Source organism: Ctenopharyngodon idella, chromosome 20 (genome assembly GCF_019924925.1).
Source record: "Ctenopharyngodon idella isolate HZGC_01 chromosome 20, HZGC01, whole genome shotgun sequence".
Taxonomy (NCBI): Eukaryota; Metazoa; Chordata; class Actinopteri; order Cypriniformes; family Xenocyprididae; genus Ctenopharyngodon; species Ctenopharyngodon idella.
In genome coordinates this window covers 1,455,424-1,474,931 of record NC_067239.1, presented here as the reverse complement: position 1 = coordinate 1,474,931, position 19,508 = coordinate 1,455,424, and the positions used below count along the sequence as shown (strand labels likewise).

Sequence of the window (19,508 nt, the reverse complement as noted above, 5' to 3'; positions counted from 1 at the left end):
TTTGAATAAAGCCTAAATAATTGATAACTTTGATTTGCTGTCGCAAAATATGTACATTGGTGTGATACGCACACGGAACCAGTTTGGTAATTGCTTCCGGCCGGTGCAAAATTGCCGTAATGCCTGTTTGGACAGCGGTGGGCTGGGACCTGGAGACGGAAGGCTGCATCAGTGTTGCCAACTTAGCGCCTTTTCAGACCCCTTTTGCGACTTTTTTCTAAGAAAGTGCGTTGTGACGAATATAGCGATTTGTTAACCTGATCCAGCTTCCAAGACCCCCTGGTACTGCTGCACGAGCGCGAGATCTTGCTTTCCTGCGCATTCAGTTGAGGATGTGTTGTCAGAGAACAAATAAAATAGATACTATTGCTTCTAACTTGAGTGATCATTTTACGTGTACATATAGCCAAAATCACAGCAAATGTCTTTATCTTATGTGTATGGTGATTTTTGTCAGACAACGTCTCGATTATAAATCAGGATTTTAGTGCTGGTTTAACATGTCCAGTCGGGAAAGTAAAATTCGAGCCCTGACAAGGACCTGATTAAAATGTCAATACCTTTTTAAAAAAAAAAAAAAATACAGCCACTTGGAAATCACAAAAACACGATTTACTGATTTTATTAGTGTTAGTGGCGATCGATAGTGGATAATAATGGGCTGTATAATGTAGGCTACTGACGATAACAAGGTTGCACTGTTGAGGCTCGCGCAGCATCTGGAGGAGAAATGGAAACGAGCGAAGCACACACAAAAAGAAACTTGGTTAAACATACTGCGGTAAAAATGTGGAGCTTTTATAACTTGATACTGGTAAGCAAAACTACACGACCAAGAATGCTGTTTTCCTAAATAGGCTACCATCATGATTAAAAACGTGACACTGATTTCGTACAACAGTTCAGTTAACAAGTAGTTAATATTACATTTTAGAAGGAACATTGACTGGATTTGTTCTCTTTATTCAGCGAAAATAGTTTCAAACAAAGATCACAGCAGAACCATAGCGCAACACTCAGCCTTGTTTTCATTACTGAATGATCCAGCGTTTTGAATGAATCGGCCATTTGAATGAATCGTTTGAATGAATGAATCAATGACCCACTCATTAAGCGGTTTACTTGCCGCCACCTGCTGGTGGTTTAGTTTCATTTTTAAAAGTATAATTTCCCCCCAACATTTCATATTTGTATTTTCAAAAAATATTTAAAACAATCCCATAACATTATTTAATGCAGTTGTAATCAATCAAAAATATGCAGATTTACATATGTCAAAGCTGCAATATCTGAAAGGATATTGCTTCAGAACAAATTAATATTTCCACCCCATATCACCCCATATTCCCCCCCCCCCAGACAAGCAACTCGTACAAGTGAATAACCAATTTACGTGTGTCCACATGAGAAGGCTTAATGTCGAGCTCTGTATGTAATCTTGGCCGCGTTTCAGTCACCATTTCATAATGAATGACAACAAAAACAAAAAAAATATATAGATGAAACAATTTTATTGGGAATTTGGCTGTATTAAAATATATTATGTGAGCAAAAGGGTAGCAGCAGAGAAGCAAACAAATGTAAAGGGCTGACACTTGGCAGAATGCGAATACAACAATGACATGGTGAATTTTCTAATTGCCGTATGTCGTCATCTATCGACATTTAGCAGCATATATATATATGTACATATATATAATATGGCATTAAAAAATGTAAAAATTGGCATTAAAAAGGCATTAAAAAGCATTAAGTTAGATTTGATGAAACCTGTAGAAACCCTGGTTAACCACAGTATAATTTAATTTAGTTTTTAAATGTACTTCTCTGTATTTTTTTTTTTATTTTTGCAGGTGTTCATGGAGTTCAACAAGATTGTGGGAAAGAACCTCAAGCGGGAATTCTATGAAAGCATTGATCGACACATTCTTCATCTAATTGATATCTTTCGATCTAAGAGGGAATGTTGGACAGCTGTTGACACCGCTTTCACAACAAACCAGGGTTAGTCCATATCCATTATACACTTGAATTGTTTTTTTTTGTTTTTTGTTTTTTATACAGTAATGAAAACATGTCACAATAAGTGATACTATATTGGTTGTCCAATACAATCAAAATTGTGCTTTGTTGGTTCAGCTTTCTTGTAGATCACTCAAATTATTATTATTATTTTTTTTTTACTTTAGGCTCAAGAGCCAACTGATATTATGTCACTGGTGCTCAGAAGGGCTCCCGATTGTCCTTGGTGACAACCCCACGAACTTCTTCAAAGCATGCTTTGTAAGTAACTTTTTTCCTCATAGGACCATGACAACATAATCCTTTTATTAACTGATAGTCCTTGTGTTTGATAAAATGTGTGCATAGTTAAAGGGTTAGTTCACCCAAAAATTTCTGTCATTAATTACTCACCCTCATGTCGTCCCAAACCCATAAGACCATTGTTCCTCTTCGGAACACAAATTAAGATATTTTTGATGAAATCTTAGGGTTTCTGAACCACACATAGGCAGCAATGTCATTGCACCTTTTGAGGTCCAGAAAGGTAGTAAAGACATCATGAAAATAGTCCACGTGACAGTAGTTCAACCTTAATGTTATGAAGCGACGAGAATACTTTTTATGCACAAAAACAAAACAAAAATAACGACTTTATTCAACAATTTCTTCTCTACCCTGTCAGTTTCCTATGCTGTTGATGTAGTAAATGCATTGCAGCACTTCCTTTTTTTTTTTTTTTTTGTCAGAACGCCGGCTCGGTATTGACAAACGCTGTACACGTGATCCGCACGATGCATGCGTGTGATGCTGACACAGGAGCCAGCCAATACTGAGTCGGCGTTCTGACGTAGAACCTGGAAGCGTTGAGTTCACTACGTCAACTGTGCAGGAGACTGACATAGAAGAGAAGAAATTGTTGAATAAAGTTGCTATTTTTGTTTTGTTTGTGCACCCAAAAAGTATTCTCGTCGCTTCATAACATTAAGGTTGAACCACTGCAGTCATGTTGACTATTTTAACAATGTCTTTAGTACCTTTCTGGACCTCAAAAGTTGCAATGACTTCACTGCCTATGTGTGGTTCAGAAACACTCATATTTTATCAAATATCTTAATTTGTGTTCCAAAGATGAACGAAGGTCTTACAGGTGTGGAACGACATGAGGGTGAGTAATTAATGACAGTTCACCCAAAAATGTAAATTCTAACACTTTAAATCACTGAAACTTAGTAGCAAATGGTCTTTCTAACCTCTTTTCTATATTCATATTGTGCTACTATTTATCTATAGTCACATTCTGCAACCACTTCACACATTCCCTCATGTGTCTGTCTCATTACAAGGCTATATTTTTTTAACATTATTGATGGTTATGTAATGAGAAATGTCATGAATGTGCTCTGTTGTTAGGACTCCGATGATGATCACTCATTTCTCCACCGTGACTTTGGGATCCCCTTTGTTGTACATGAAGGTGCTGTGCTCCCATCTTCCCTTCATCTCAATTCAGCTTCAATTAAGATCATCATTGAGGGAGAAGTTGTGATGGAAGGTATTAAAGACTTGCCAAAAGCTGTGTGCATTCTCTTTGGACTTGCATATGCACTGTATCTCAACTACCCCAAATCAACGAAGAACACATTCCAGTTCACCCAACAAGTTCTTCTCATGTTGGGCCACAGTGAACTAAAATCCAGCTTACAAACATTGAAAAAAAATCAACTTACAATTGATTTTCACAAAGGGATTGTGAGAAGTTACCATGACTGTTTTTTGTTCTCAAGAATGGTTTACCAGTTAAGTTTACCAGTGTACTGTATGTTTAAAACGACATACTGTTGATACGAGTTATGTTGTCAACTCAAAAGTTGTCAACAGTTAGAGTGTGCGTGTGTGGTCTTTTTCTTTAATCTTCATTCAGTTTAATGCTTGTCTGCATATTGTTGAATACTGTGTTCATTTTCCTCTAAACAGTTTACAATTAAGCAAAAAGATTTGCTTATGCAAAATGTTTTTACTTGTCTTTTTGGTTGACAAGTTGAGTACATTGAAGTGTTTCCTCTTTTCTTTCTTTTATTTTTGTCAACATTAACAACATTTAAATGTTTTTTTTTTTTTTTTTTAATTTTTTTGCATTCATTTGAAGAAATTAAAGTAGTATCATTTTTTTTTTTAAATTATAAGACATTACTTAAACAAATGTTTTTAAGTAGAAATAAATGTTACATTTAACTTAATCGTTATTTTATAAAATGTACGCTCAAAAACATTAATAATGTGAACTAATACATTTCAGTAAAGACTAATATAAACTTGATTTGTCTACTGTACAACTTAAGATTTTATGTTCATACAACTTAAGCGGTTTAGTTTCATCTTGTGTAAAAATTAAAATGGATTAGTGCAACGGGTTTCCACGCAATTTTCTAGTAAAGTCAACTAATTCGGGTTAAGAGTGTGGGATATATTAATCAGCAAGTGAACATTTTTGTCCTCAAAGTTGATGTGTTAGAAGCAGGAAAAATAGGCAAACGTGAGGATTTGATGCACATGGGGAGCGAAAACTGGCCGGAGTGATCCGATCCAACAGACGAGCTACTGTAGCTCAAATTGCTCAAGAAGTTAATGCTGGTTCTGATAGAAAGGTGTCAGAATACACAGTGCATCAGTTTGTTGCGTATGGAGCTGCATAGCTGCAGACCAGTCAGGGTGCCCATGCTGACCCCTGTCCACCGCCGAAAGAGCCAACAGTGGACACGTGAGCATCAGAACTGGACCACGGAGCAATGGAAGAAGGTGGCCTGGTCTGATGAATCGAATCATGTTTTCTTTTACATCACGTAACTCTAGGCTAGTTTTTAACCACACGCTTAAATGCTGACAAAGAAGAGCATTCGTGTGTTCGGCTGAGTCTGAGAATAAAGTACTTGCACCTCAGAATGCTTTTATGATGCGATATTAATGTAAATAGCATGTATTAATGTAACAGCAGACCTACTGCTGTGCTTCAGATATTTAAAATTTAGCAATGCTTTTCTGAAGATATAAAAATCTGAGTTTTAAATTATGAATCTGAGAGACCCCTGTAAGATTCACTGACTGCATCTGAACACCTGCAGAACAGCACTTCAACACCTACTTTCAGTCAGCAGTGAGGTGACGAGGAGAGAGATGCAGTGATGTTAGACAATCACAACAGCAGACATTTACTGACAAGAGTCAGACTGAGACTGGAAAAGAATCATGTTGTGCAAATACATGACTGTTTTTTGAGCAAAAATCTTTACCAACATAAGTGAGCCTCAAGGAACACATTGAAATAAAATTATGAAAAGGTATGTCAAGACCCCCTTTTAAGACCTGGTTTCACAGACAGGGCTTAGACTAAGCCAGGATTAGGCCTTAGCTCAATTAGGGCATCTAAGTAGCTTTTATGAACGTGCCTTAGAAAAAAAAAAAAACTGGTGTGCATCTTGAGACAAAACAATAACACTGACATATTATAAGATATATCAGGGCAAGTTACTTTCAGTTAAAACAGCTCAAACATGCATTTTAGTCTAGGACTAGCTTAAGCCTTGTCTGTGAAACCGGGGGTAAGCTTGTTATTTAGGAGAAAATCTCTTATTTAGGAAATGGTACTAGATTATTAAACATGATTCTTCATTTGTTAATAATTAACACTCACAGAGCTTTTCTGCAGTTGATCACAGCTGGTATCAGTCTTCTTCTCCCCTCAGCTGATGTGTTGTATTTCTTCAGATCAAACTCATCCAGCACCTCTGATATCTGAAGCATGTAGGCGATTGTTGAACAGTGAGCAGGAGAGTGTTTCTCCTTTGAGTGTTTGTCTGATTTCACAAACTCCTGAATCTCTCTGGACAGAGTCTGATCTTTCACTTCCAGCAGACAGAGGAACAGATTGATGGATTGATCAGCTAAGAGTTCACATCCATCTTTGATTATCTTTTGAATGTACTCTGTGGTACTCCTGATGTTCTCGGAGCTTTTCTCTGTGTGTGTCAGTAGATCCTGTAAGAGTCTCTGATTGGACTCCAGTGAGACGCCCAGCAGGAACCGCAGGAACAGATCCAGCTGTCCATTCTTACTCCTGAGGGCTTTATTTACTGCTGATGTTAGTAACCTATACAGAGAGAGTTCATCAGATCTATACAATCTGAATTCATGCAGTGGTTCCTTGTTCTTCGTTAAATAGTAGTAAAACACATAGAAAGCGGCGAGAAACTCCTGAACACTCAGATGAATGAAGCTGTAGACTTTCCTCTGATGAATCACAGATTCCTCCTTAAAGATCTCAGTGCAAATCCCAGAATACACTGAGGCGTCCATGACGTCTATACTGCTCTCTCTCAGGTCCTCCTCATAGAACATCACATTGCCCTTCATCAGCTGATTGAAAGCCACTTCAGCAAGTTTCACAATCACTTCTCTGTTGGACTGCAGAAGTTTCTCTGGATCTCTCTCTTCATACTTCTGATTCCTCATGTTGATCTGAATCAGCAGGAAGTGGATGTACATTTCAGTCAGAGTTTGAGGGATTTCTGCACTCAGATCTTCTTTCAGGAGCTTCTGAAGCACAGTGGATGAGATCCAGCAGAAGACGGGTATGTGGCACATGATGTGGAGGCTTCTTGCTCTTCTGATGTGTGAGATGATTCTGCTGGCTTGATGCTCGTCACGGATTCTCTTCCTGAAATATTCCTCCTTCTGAGACTCATTGAATCCCTGAATCTCTGTCAGACGGTTGATGTATTCGGAGGGGATCTGATTGGCCGCTGCTGGTCTGGAGGTGATCCAGATGAGAGCAGAGGGAAGCAGCTCTCCTTTCATGAGATTTAACATCAACACACCCACTGATGAAGTCTCAGTCACATCAGAAACTTTCTGAGCATCTGAAAACATCAGTGTGATTCTACTTTCATCCAGACCATCAAAGATGAACACAACTTTACGCTCCTCATAAATCTTTGAGTCCAGATCTTGAAGTTCAGGATGAAAGTCCAGCAGAAGTCTGTGAAGACTGTACTGATCATCTCTGATCAAGTTCAGCTCTCGAAATGGAAGCACGAACATGAAATCTACATCCTGATTGGCTTTTCCCTCGGCCCAGTCCAGAATGAACTTCTGCACAGAGACGGTTTTTCCGATTCCAGCGATGCCTTTAGTAAGAACAGTCTTGATCTGGTGTTTCTCCTCACATCCTGATTCAGGTGAGGCTTTAAAGATGTCATTGCAGTAGATTGGAGTGTCTTGTGAGTGTTGTGTTCTGGCTGTTTTCTCCATCTGTAAAACCTCATGTTCTTCATTCACTCCTTCACTCTCTCCCTCTATGATGTAGAGCTGTGTGTAGATCCTGTTCAGGAGGGTTTTATTCTCTTGGAGTTTGTTTCCCTCAAATAATCTCTCATACTTGTTCTTCATGCTGGTTTTGTGTCGGTCTTTGACTCTCTGTAGTTCATCATTCATTGGTTGAGGAGAATCCTGCTGCAGGTCTCCAATCTGATCATCTCTATCCACTCTGCTGAAACAACAAAAATGAAAAAAGAACAGATTTAAAAAGTATGTAAAATAAAGGATGTAAATTTATAAATAAAATTAAAATGTAAATCACATAGTAAATCAATACAGATGTCAATCTTGTATTTTCTGTATAATTAACATCTTACATTTCAGTCTCAATTTAAAAGTTAAATGAATGATATATAATCGCTTGCGTGTTTAAATTGGCAAGGCTTAAAAAGACATGGGTAACATTCCCCTCAGCTGTCCAGATACGCAAGTGAAAGTGTTGTAGCACAGCGCACAACTCGCTTATAGTTCAAACGTGATGTCATTTGAAGCCAGAAGACATTTGCTCATTTTGAGAGACAGAGAGAGAGGAGATGCAGCACTGCTGATTCATTCACGCCGTTTGTAAAAATTATTTCTCACAAAAAGCCACGATTGTGGTATCGAGCCAACCCTAAGCAGCATTTACTACAAAACAAGGTTTTCATGATACTTTAATGTTTCATAGTATGATACCAAGCCGCTCTGAAAACACTGTATCATGAGCTCCATGTGTGCTGCACATGCATACTATATTTATTCAATTAAAAAAGCCTTTTTCAATTAAACAATCACACTAAGACATCTGACCAATTGTTTATAAATTATTACATTCCTGCATTAACAAATCTGTAATTTTATTCTCACCTGGGGTCAGAGGTCACTGCTCCATCACTGAAATGAAGAGGAGGATGCATGGATCCATCACTCTTCATGGACACACAGCTGGGTTCTGCAGATGAAGATCTCTCACTGCTCTCTCTGTTCTCCATAATGAGAAACTGACTTCAGACCTGCATATGGAAACACAGAGAACAAATCATACATAATGTTTGAACTATTCCAGTAATTCCAGTGAAAACAAATCTTAATGCTACACAGACAGTGAGATTCTGGAGAATTTGGTGCTTCAGACTTTGTAGCAGCAGTTTCTGGAGGATCATTTTCTTATGATATCCATAAAGTAATGGTTTACTGACTGTGGAAGAACCAGATCTGAACCTCACTGAACCGCTCTGAGATTAATTGGATCAGTGATCCAGACCCATTACCCAACGTCACTGTCTGACCTCACTGGATATGTTTCCATCCAGAGTTGCAAATTTAACTCCTGCACAAATTTGGAATATCGCATAAAACATTTGCAAATAAAGCAGCGTTTCCATCCAGTGAGTCGAAGAGAGCAAAATCCTCACTTCCTGATAAACTGGCACTAAATATCTCTAAGAAAAATCGAAGTTGCTGCAGTAGAAGCCACTGTATAAAATAATTTTCGTATATAATAAATAACTTGCGCCTCAGAGCGCGCAGACGTAACAATAAATGCTGCTGGTTTCAAAGGTCATTTACTCATTTTGATTGCGGTTGCCGCAACATCTGTTTATATCCGGACTATAAACTTTTAACACAATATTTTTGTATGTTTGCAACAAAAGTAATAGCAATACTGTCAGCTGAAAACACTGTTTGTGAAGCTGTTTCAGACATATAGCTTACATGAGCGCTGCGCTCTGGATCAGCGGCAGTGTGAAAGCAGGTTTAAATTATACTCCAGCATGATCGTAACTTTAAAGGTTTAATAGACAGCAGAATCTTTGTAGTTTAGGAATGAGATCATGTGTGTGGTTGAATCGAGATTGTAATATTAAAATCATTGATCGTGCATATATGGACCTGTAGTCTATATATATTTGTATAGCCTATCATATTTGTACTAGACCACAAAAGTTACCCGGGATCAGGTCCCTCACTTCCGCGATCCATGGATTAGTTTTCCGATCTCTTTTTGAACTTTTTTAAGGGTCAAAGTTTCAATTGTGTAAGCTGTCTATGGACGAGTCATATACCTCTCGTATTTCATCAAAAATATCTTAATTTGTGTTCTGAAGATGAACGAAGGTCTTACGGGTGTGGAACGACATGAGGGTGTCGGACAGTTCGATTACTTATTAGATTGGGTGTTATAAATGGGAATTCATTCAGTAAAAGTGTTTCCATCATAGTTTATGCTCATGTTTTCATATAGCATTTATCCGACTCAGTTGAATGCATACATTTTTTTATGCGCATTTTTAGAATTTATGCGCATCTTGGCGTTTCCATCCAGCGTTTTTTTATGCGATACACCAAAATGCACATACGCATAAGTGGATAGAAACAGATCTACATATGCTCTTGTGTCTTATTGAACATTGTTGATGATTGTCAGAATTCACCACAATATCATTTTTTTTTTTCCAAGACTGTAATAACATTTAAGTAAGTTTCATAAAAAGGTAGATTGGTCTTATTTGAATCCGAAAAGTAAGACTGATTATCCCTAAGTAACTGATAGTTGATCAATCTAGTTAATCTAGTCTTAAATTAGTGGTTGTTTATGAAAATGGCCTCTGAAGATGACCTTGTCACTTTACGTCATAACTCCCTATTTTGAGCTTTAAATTTATGATAGCAAACAGAAATCATTGCACAATAATGTGACAATGATATCAGAAGCCGATAAATAAACTTACCGTAATGTGATATTTACTACAGATTTTACATTCTTAAGAATCGAGTCTTTACTTTAAGCTTGGACTCAAAGGTGTTTCCTCAGAACACTGAACGCGCATGCGCAGGAGGCCTCAGGTGTCAACAACAAATAAACCCCGCCCATCTCTCTTCTTCTTCTTTTAGTTTTCTGGCGGGTTTCAGTCTATCGTTAAGTGTGTTTAGCGCCACCTACTATACTGGAGTGTGTAACATAATGACTTCCTCAAGCTCTAATTACATTCTACTGATTAGTCCAGAAACTTCATTAAAGCCTTATAGCTGCTTCCATCTGCTTATTCCCTATTTCTATTAATTGATTTGAACTTCCTTCCATTTTGTTGTAATTTCTTTCAATTCAATTCTGTCTAAATTAAAGGTTTTGCAATTAATATACACTTAATTCTTTACATTTGCATACCTCACTTTTATCTTTATTTGTAAATTCACACTTTAATATGTGAATTATATTATCAGAAAACTAAACACATTTAGCGCCATCAGGTTTTTGTTTGTGTTTAATGGATAAACGGAGCTGCGCATTCAGGTTTATGGCTGCTGTAAATTTTACCTACCACAAGATGGCGCTGTTTTGCGACACTCTTGATGCTTTGGAACTTTTCCCGAAACATTTAAAGCAGGAGTGTCCAATACTGCTCCTGGAGGGCCACTGCAAAGTTTAGCTCCAACCCCAATGAAACACTCCTGAAACAGCTAATCAAGGTCTCACTAGGTATACTAGATCAGTGGTTCCCAACCACGGTCCTGGATCCTCCCCGACACTGCACATTTGGCATGTCTCCTTTGTCTGACACACCCATTTCAGGTCTTAGAGTCTCAACTAATGAGCTGATGATCTGAATCAGGTGTGTTCGATTAAGGAGACATGGAAAACATGCAGTGTTGGGGAGGCTCCAGGGATGTGTTTGGGAACCCCTGTACTAGAAAATTGCAGGCAGGTGCGTTGAGGCAAGCTGGAGCTAAACTGTGCAGGACAGTGACCCTCCAGGACCGACTTTGGACACCCCTGATTTAGAGAAAATCTTTAACGATTTAAGAATTCCTATTCCTAAACTTGAGCAACTTGTCTCTTCAGTCCCCAGACGTTTGCAGACTGTTATAAAAAGAAGAGGGGATGCCACACAGTGGTAAACATGGCCTTGTCCCAACTTTTTTGAGATGTGTTGATGCCATGAAATTTAAAATCAACTTATTTTTCCCTTAAAATGATACATTTTCTCAGTTTAAACATTTGATATGTCATCTATGTTGTATTCTGAATAAAGTATTGAAATTTGAAACTTCCACATCATTGCATTCCTTTTTTATTCACAATTTGTACAGTGTCCCAACTTTTTTGGAATCGGGTTTGTATTAATTTAGGATCTTTTCCAGGTTCGGGGATGAGAGTGTTGATCCTTTGCTGGATTCAAATATTTATTTTAACATATGAAAAATAACATCTTTAATATAGTCTCAAAATTGCCTATAAAAAAAGTATGCATTATTCCATTTGAACCTGCTGATTTATGATAAACATTTCATGGCATTTTCCGCTTCATCTATACTGATGTCTGCTTCACATACATTTTTGATACTCTCATCTACTTTTGGGATCCAGTTTTTAATGTGGTGAAAGAAAGCATCAGTGAAATATAACAAAAAAAAGTGTTGCGTGAAGGATAACAGAACTGGTTAGAAGGAAACATGAATAAAGGATTCACCCAGTTCTCCCTATCATCACCCTCACTCGCTCACGCTGCTTGGACTAATAATCAATCACTCGCACCTGTTCAGTCAATCTGCTGTATTGCATAATTTCTGGGCAAATTCCAAAAGGAAGGGAGCATCCCTATGCCCTTCTTTCTTCAAAGGGCAGAGCCCTTGAAGTGGGGACTTTGGAGGGAGCAGAGCACTTGTGTGCCATTATGTGGCTGTTTAGAATGCACTTGGTGAAGAGAGCGATGATTTTTTCATTATCTTCACTTGGGATGTTCCCATGACAATGCATCACGGTGTCCATCAGCTGATTAGCTGTTCTTACGACAGAAATGTCTTATTATTGCTGTTAAAATAACTGTTTCAAATATAGTTTATTTAAAAACATTTTTAAAATATGCGTTATATACATGTGTGTGTGTGAGTGTAGTTCTCTGTTCTCAACTTTAAAACTTGACATCTCTTCTTGTTTGGACCCTGCATTACCCAACACATTTCTTACCTATGGAACTTATTTTAACATAACAAAAATGTGTGAAATATCACAAACAAAACAAAACAGCTTGAATTGCTCTGTTTGTAAGTTAACTCAAACTCTCCCGCCACCTAGCTTTAAAAATTAATCACGAGCATTCACTGGGTCGCATGACCATAAATAATAAAATTACTTCCTTGAAGTGACCATCGCCAGAGATTGTATATAATAGGGAGATGAGAGGCTCTGTATCTCTTACCATTGGAGAAAGCATAACGGCTAACTTAATCACGTGCGGCACCTCTCAGCCTATTGTGTAATGGCAGTGACGTCAGTGCCCGCCGTTCAAAACTCCTTCCCTGTGTACCGCCACAGCCAGAGCCTTAGCATTATCCATTACACTTGCCTTCCAGTGGCTTTGCCATCGCATGTACCCTTCGCTAACGGCCTTGTGAAAGGGCCTTTCGTGAAGTGATTCACTTGTTCACTTTCGTTTGGAACACCCCTACAAAACCAGTCCACCTTCTTGAGAATGAAAAAACAGAGTTTGTTAAATATAATCTCAAACTTACCTGAGTAGCGACTGAAACCGGCTTTGTGCAACAGGCCTCTGCTCATATCTGGATAATTGTCCTAAGTTTCTCCATTGTTGTTTTGCCCTGTTGTTCCTCATGTTTTTTGATTTGTTAATAAACCCCTGCATTTGATTTCATACTCTGTCTTTTCTTGAGTCCTTTCATGACTCAGAAGAGTGGTTAGAAGAGAACCTGTTACTATAAAACCTCTGAAGTACAAATCTCAAACCTGTGAGAGTGAGAAATAAATGGCATGTTTTTGCCTGTTTAATCCAGAGTAACCCTGTTACCATTGATGTAGCCCACATGTCCTCTGCAGTACACATTCTGTCCAAACCTGGCATCAGCACAGACAGTGTGTGGAAAAATAAAGAACACTATCAGCAGAAGTGATTTATTCATAATAATAATAATAACATCATAAAAAACAAAAACAAATTAGACAGTCATTTGCTATATTTCTACAGTGATATTGAAATATATTCTGAATCTAAAAAATGAAATACTATCAAAACAATTAGATAAACAACTATACAAAGATTTGATGACTGTGTTATAACCCAAGAGTGTTATAAGGGGTATTGTAGGCATAACATTATTTATTACCATTTCCAGGAAACATGTCGTTCAACCCGGAAACCATAGCAAAGCGTTGCGCACCGGTTTGAGCTTGAACATGCCCCTGTTCACGTTTTCCCCTGTGTTACAAATAAATCAAAAACAAACAATAAAGCACAAGAACTGTAAGTAACATATAAAACAAGTAACAGGCAGATGGGAAACAACCAGAACAATGTCACAATGATAAACAACACAAGGAATCAACAATATCACAAGGTTTACATAAACACAGTTGGTTATGTCTAAAGTGAAAGTAATCATTTAAGAGAAAATCGTATGCTTGTGTTTATGTTAGATGTGTGCAGGTCTTAAAGTGACAGCAGCCTAATAGTAAACATGCTGCCGAGATCACCCAAAAATGAAAAATTGTCATTATTCACTCTTTCTCATGTTGTTCCAAACCTGTATTAATTTCTTTTTTCTGCTGAAGATTTTGAAGAATGTGGGTAACCAAACAGTTGCTGGTCCCCATTGACTTAATAGAAAAAAAAAAACACTGGTGACCAGCAACTGTTTAGTTACCAACTTTCTTCAAAATAGCTTTTATGTTCAACAGAAGAAAGAAACTCATTCAGGTTTAAAACAACTTGAGAGTGAGTAAATGACAGAATTTTCATTTTTGGGTGAACTATCCATTTAATGTTAATACATTTATTATTAATTAATTAATACATTTCTTATTGTTATCTTGTTACGGTCCATCTGATCTTTTCATTTTATGTCATTATTTAAGTATTTAATTTAATATTGTGAGTTTTGTACATTTACATTTAAGTCAAGTCAAGTCACCTTTATTTATATAGCGCTTTTTACAATGTAGATTGTGTCAAAGCAGCTTACATTGACAACTGGTACATTATTTGGCTGCACAGCAGCTCTTAAAGAATAATGTCAATGCAGGCAGCACTGTTGAATATCAAATGTCAAGTCAAATGTCAAGTGTCCCCAACTAAGCAAGCCGAAGGCGACAGCGGCAAGGAACCCAAACTAAATCAGGTGACATCAGGTGGCAGACAAGTGGCAAATAGGTGTTTATGTGGAGAAAAAAACCTTGGGAGAAACCAGGCTTAGTCAGGGGGCCAGTTCTCCTCTGGCCAACAGTGCTTTGTTACGATTCAGGTAGCTATCATAAGTCCGACAGGATCGCAACATTCAAAGTATTTATTCAGTTCCATCCAATTGAGGATCATATTCATCACGGCTGTTGAGGAACTGTGTCGCGGCTGTCGTGTCGATGAGGCCCTCACAGTGGATGATCTAGTTGACTCAATCTCTGCTGATACCTCAGGGCTGCATTGTGGTCATGTCAAGGCGCAGGTCCTTGGTCTCACCTGGATACGGCCTGGATCCGGTTGACTACGGTGAACCTCGGGATAACCAGAAAGACTAATATTAGCGTAGATGCCATTCTTCTTCTGATGTAACGAGTACATCAGGTGTTATAGGAAGTGTTCCCGGTTCCGGCTGACCTAATTTATGCAGCCTAATAATCCTTTAACAGATTTGAAAATATAAATTGGTAATGTGTTATGTGTATGCCAGGTTAAAGAAATGCGTTTTTAGTCTAGATTTAAACTGACAGAGTGTGTCTGCTTCCCGAACAATGCTAGGAAGATTGTTCCAGAGTTTAGGTGCCAAATAGGAGAAGGATCTACCGCCTGCGGTTGATTTTGATATTCTAGGTATTATCAGCTGGCCTGAATTCTGAGATCGCAATAGACGTGAAGGACTATAATGAATTAGGAGCTCGCTCAGGTACTGGGGAGCTAAACCATTTAGTGCTTTGTAAGTAATTAGCAAGATTTTAAAATCTATACGATGTTTAACAGGAAGCCAATGCAGTGTTGACAGAACTGGGCTAATATGGTCATACTTCCTAGTTCTAGTAAGAACTCTAGCTGCTGCATTTTGTACGAGCTGTAGTTTATTTATCAGGCGAGCAGAACAACCACCCAGTAGAGCGTTACAGTAATCTAGCCTTGAGGTCATGAACGCATGAACTAACTGTTCTGCATTTTTCATTGAGAGCATATGTCGTAGTTTAGATATATTTTTAAGATGGAAGAATGCGGTTTTACAGATGCTAGTAACATGGCCTTCAAATGAAAGATGAAATTATCTTAAGTTATCTTAAGTTATTTTAACCGAGGGTCCCCCCAAATAAAATTCTGCTTAGGGCCCCATAAAGGCTTGGGCCGGCCCTGCAGGGACGTAACAACTGTGTGTGCATGTGGACGTTAGAAAGAGTATTTACAAGTGTGTGTGTGTCTGTTGTTTAATCTGACACAGAGACACTAAAGAACAATCATCATAAAGCCTAAATCCAGCATAGAGGGGTTCAGTGAATGTGGTGTTGAATGTGTGTAAGTGTGCGAGTGTGTGTGTGTCAGAGACGCTGTAGAAGGACAGAGTGCCGGCCGACACGTCCACATACACTCCTACTCTATTAGAGGATGAACGGACGACAGGTATATCAGTGATGTTCTTATTGTGACAGACAGTGAATCCAACATCAGAGCAGATAAGATTCCAGGATTTGTCATTGAACCCAAGCCAACAGTCACTCCCTCCTTTCCTGTGGATTCCTTTATATGTCACTGATATTTCAGCATCTCTCCCACTCCATTTAGCCTCCCAGTAACAGCGTCCAGTCAGACTCTCTCCACACAGAACCTGAGGTTGCTCATCAAATCTCTCTCGATGATAAGGATACAACTGATGCTCTTTCAAACGCATCACCTTCCTGTTCTCCTCATACAGAACGAGACGAGTGTTTGCTGTGTTTGGATCCAGTGTGAGATCAGAGGCATCTGAACACAAGAAGAGAGAAACATCTATAACAACAAAACAACAGTCACTAGTTAATTGTGTTTGAGTCTGGTGTGTGTGTGAGTAGGGCTATCACAATTATAAAATTTGGCTGACAATTGTCTTAAAAATAACTGTGATTATGCAGATTGCCAGTTTTAGGGCTTTGACTTTTTTTTGTGTGTGTGTGTGTGTGTGTGATTCATTCATTAAATAATTGTGATGAATTTAATCATTTGTAAGTTATCACTTTGCAGTGTAAGATTACAGTTAACATCTTTAAATATTCAATTAATGGTAACACATTAGGGTCCAATTCTCATCACTATTAATTCTCACTATTAACTTAGCATGCATATTATTAGGATATACAATATCACAACAAACTGGCCAATATATATATATATATATATATATATTCAGCTTAGTCAAAACAACAACAAAGGAAAGGCTGCTGCAAGATGATAGAACTCCCCGTAGCAGATCTCTACAGATGGCGCTGGGGAGGAGGTGGGATGATAGAAGTTCTCACACCTTGCGGCGTGCTGATCGCAGCTAGGATAGGATATAAATAAAGCTACGTGGATTAGGAAGTACCTCTGATTGGTTGGTGTCGTAGTACTGGAAGAATCAATCAATGAATTAAGTGATGTTTATTTAAAATGTAAAAATGCAGAAAGTTTTCTGTGATGGGTAGGTTTAGGGGTAGGATAAGTGTAGGGGGATTGAATACACAGTTTGAACAGTATAAAAAGCATTATGTCTATGGAAAGTCCCCATAAAACATGGAAACCTAATGTGTGTGTGTGTGTGTGTGTGTTTGTAGACCTACACTTTCGTGGTCCTGCTGTGATCCTGATTTCTCCTCCATGTTCCAAACTATAAACACACAAACACATATTAATGTAGATATGAATCATGCACACACACGTTCAGTATGATAGTATTAGTGTTTGACACACTTGAGTATCTGCAGTGAGCGGTTTGGATGGTCCAGTTTGTCTGAGAGCAGCTTGACTCCTGAATCTCCTGGGTGATTATAGCTCAGATCCAGTTCTCTCAGGTGTGAGGGGTTTGAACTCAGAGCTGAAGACACAAATCCACAGCCTTCCTCTGTCACCATACAGCCAGACAACCTACAGATGGATCAAAACAGTCCTCCAGTGGTTCACATTTACATTTCTATGAATGATTGCATTTCCCTCTTTGGTGCGAATTTAACTTATGCGCAAAATCGGAATATTGCATAAAATATTTGTGAATAAAGCAGCGTTTCTATCCAGTGAGTTGAAGAGAACAAAATCATTACTTCCTGATAGACTGGGACTACATATCATTAAGAGAAGACACTGTATAGAATAATTTTCATATATAATAAATTACTTCCATCTCAGAGTGTGCAGACGAAACGCAATAAATGTGTTATCTTGCTTTCGGGGGCAGATGTCTGCTGTTTGGGAACACGGTCGTGTAAGACAGTTCTGGAAGGTATTTATACCAAACCACTTTGACTTTGACATGCATGTAAAAACAAATGTCAAAATGCACGTAAAAGATCGACTATCCTTGTAAACACAATTGATTATGGCTTAGGTGAACTAAACTATTGAGAAAGAAAACCGGATGTGTAACAGTATTTTGGATCCACGCCGCGCATTCGTTCTTAAAGTGACAGCAGCCCTTGCTTGCTTTTTGTGTCATGAATGTTAATCAAACAACAAAAGACAAAGAGAAAATCACTTGTGTAGTTTTAACACAGATTAATTACATATTATTTATACAGTGAGACTATGCAGTGTTATTTTACATTTGATTTTTCAATTTCTGTACCTAAATACTGTTAGAATTACCTGGAAAATATAAAGCACTATTTATTTAATTTGTATCTTTGTTCTATTGTATTATATATCTATGCTTCTAATTTGTTCATTATTTTCTATGCATATTCACTCACCTACAAAATCCCCCCAATCATCCTAGAATGATTAATTCTTTCCAAATAGAGCTATTCAAGTCATCTGTTTTTTTTTTATATCGCAATATATATTGCAGAAAAACAAAATATTGCAATGTCAGTTTTTCCAATATCGTGCAGCCCTATGTGATATCCCAAAATAGAAAAAAAAATAAGTTTTTTTTCCGAAAAAAAACAACAAGGACCAACTTCAGCCAACGGTGCGGAACACACTGAAAAAACTTAGTCGGCAGACGAACAAAAACTGCCCGATGGCCGACCGTCGGCTTGTTGTGTTCTGGGCTTTACAGATGTGGAAGGACACGAGGGTGAGTAATTAATGATAGAATTTAAATTTTTTGGGTAAACTAACCCTTTAAGGTGTGGTCAGCACACTAACCCTTCTGCCTGTTCAACTGCATTGTTGTCCTTCAGGCACATATGTGTGTATGGTTCCTCAATCCTCAATCTAAACATGAACCAACACCATGTATGCACACATATTTTATCATGTCTTCTTCAAATGAAATATATAGAGTATGTGCAAATAAAGACACTGATTCAGCTTTAAATCTGATCATAATCTACTTCAGACCACTGACTCAGTATTGGCTGATGCTGTACGATGCATTGCCTGTGCTGCTGACGCAGGAGCCGGCCAATAATGAGCCGGTGTTCTGACTTAGAACCTGGAAGCGCAGAATATAAACAGTGTAGGAGAATGACAGGAGAAAAGAAGTTGTTGAATTAAGTCGTTATTTTTATTTTGTTTTTGCACACAAAAAGTATTCTTAACATTAAGGTTAAACCAATGTAGTCACATGGACTATTTTAACAATGTCTTTACTACATTTCTGGACCTTGAATGTGGTACTTGCGTTGCTTTCTATGGGGATAAAAGACCTTTCTAATTTTATTATTATTATTATTATTTGTTTAGTGTCACCATTGTTGTGTTTTGTAGTATTGATGTATTGATGTCTGTGCCTCAGAGATGATGCTTATAACAAAAAAAAGTCTTGTGTTGCAAGATGTCACACCTTTCAAAAATAAATCACAGCAGTTGCTTTACTATTGTGAAAGAACAATCTACAAAGTTATGAATTTGAAATAAGACATTGGTAAATCTTCATTCAATAATAACGCTAAAACGAAATCATATTCAAGCTAAGAATAGTTGACTAACTTGAAATCAGCCAATTAGCTTATTTTATATTATAGCTTGTCATTGTTTTAAGAAATGTTTTCATTTGTC

At 37.8% G+C, this 19,508-nt stretch overlaps 1 protein-coding gene across 48 annotated transcripts in view; it reads right to left on the bottom strand.

Moving 5' to 3' along the window:
* Positions 1 to 19,508, bottom strand: part of LOC127502206 (ribonuclease inhibitor-like) — an 88,693-nt gene that overhangs the window by 14,031 nt on the left and 55,154 nt on the right. For 3 of the 48 annotated variants that reach the window (XM_051874885.1, XM_051874909.1, XM_051874895.1), the window contains 3 exons: positions 17,262 to 17,435; positions 17,132 to 17,178; positions 13,251 to 16,301 (listed from right to left, as the gene is read on the bottom strand). The exons of 38 other annotated variants lie outside the window; for them this stretch is intronic. In XM_051874885.1, coding sequence (XP_051730845.1) covers positions 15,742 to 16,301; positions 17,132 to 17,178; positions 17,262 to 17,435 — 781 coding nt within the window. In that variant the 3' untranslated portion in view covers positions 13,251 to 15,741. Of the gene's footprint in view, positions 1 to 5,692; positions 7,547 to 8,220; positions 8,367 to 10,085; positions 10,221 to 13,250; positions 16,302 to 17,131; positions 17,179 to 17,261; positions 17,436 to 19,508 lie in introns of those variants that run through there. 7 more of the 48 variants (XM_051874900.1, XM_051874899.1, XM_051874904.1 and 4 more) reach the window with 5 other exon arrangements.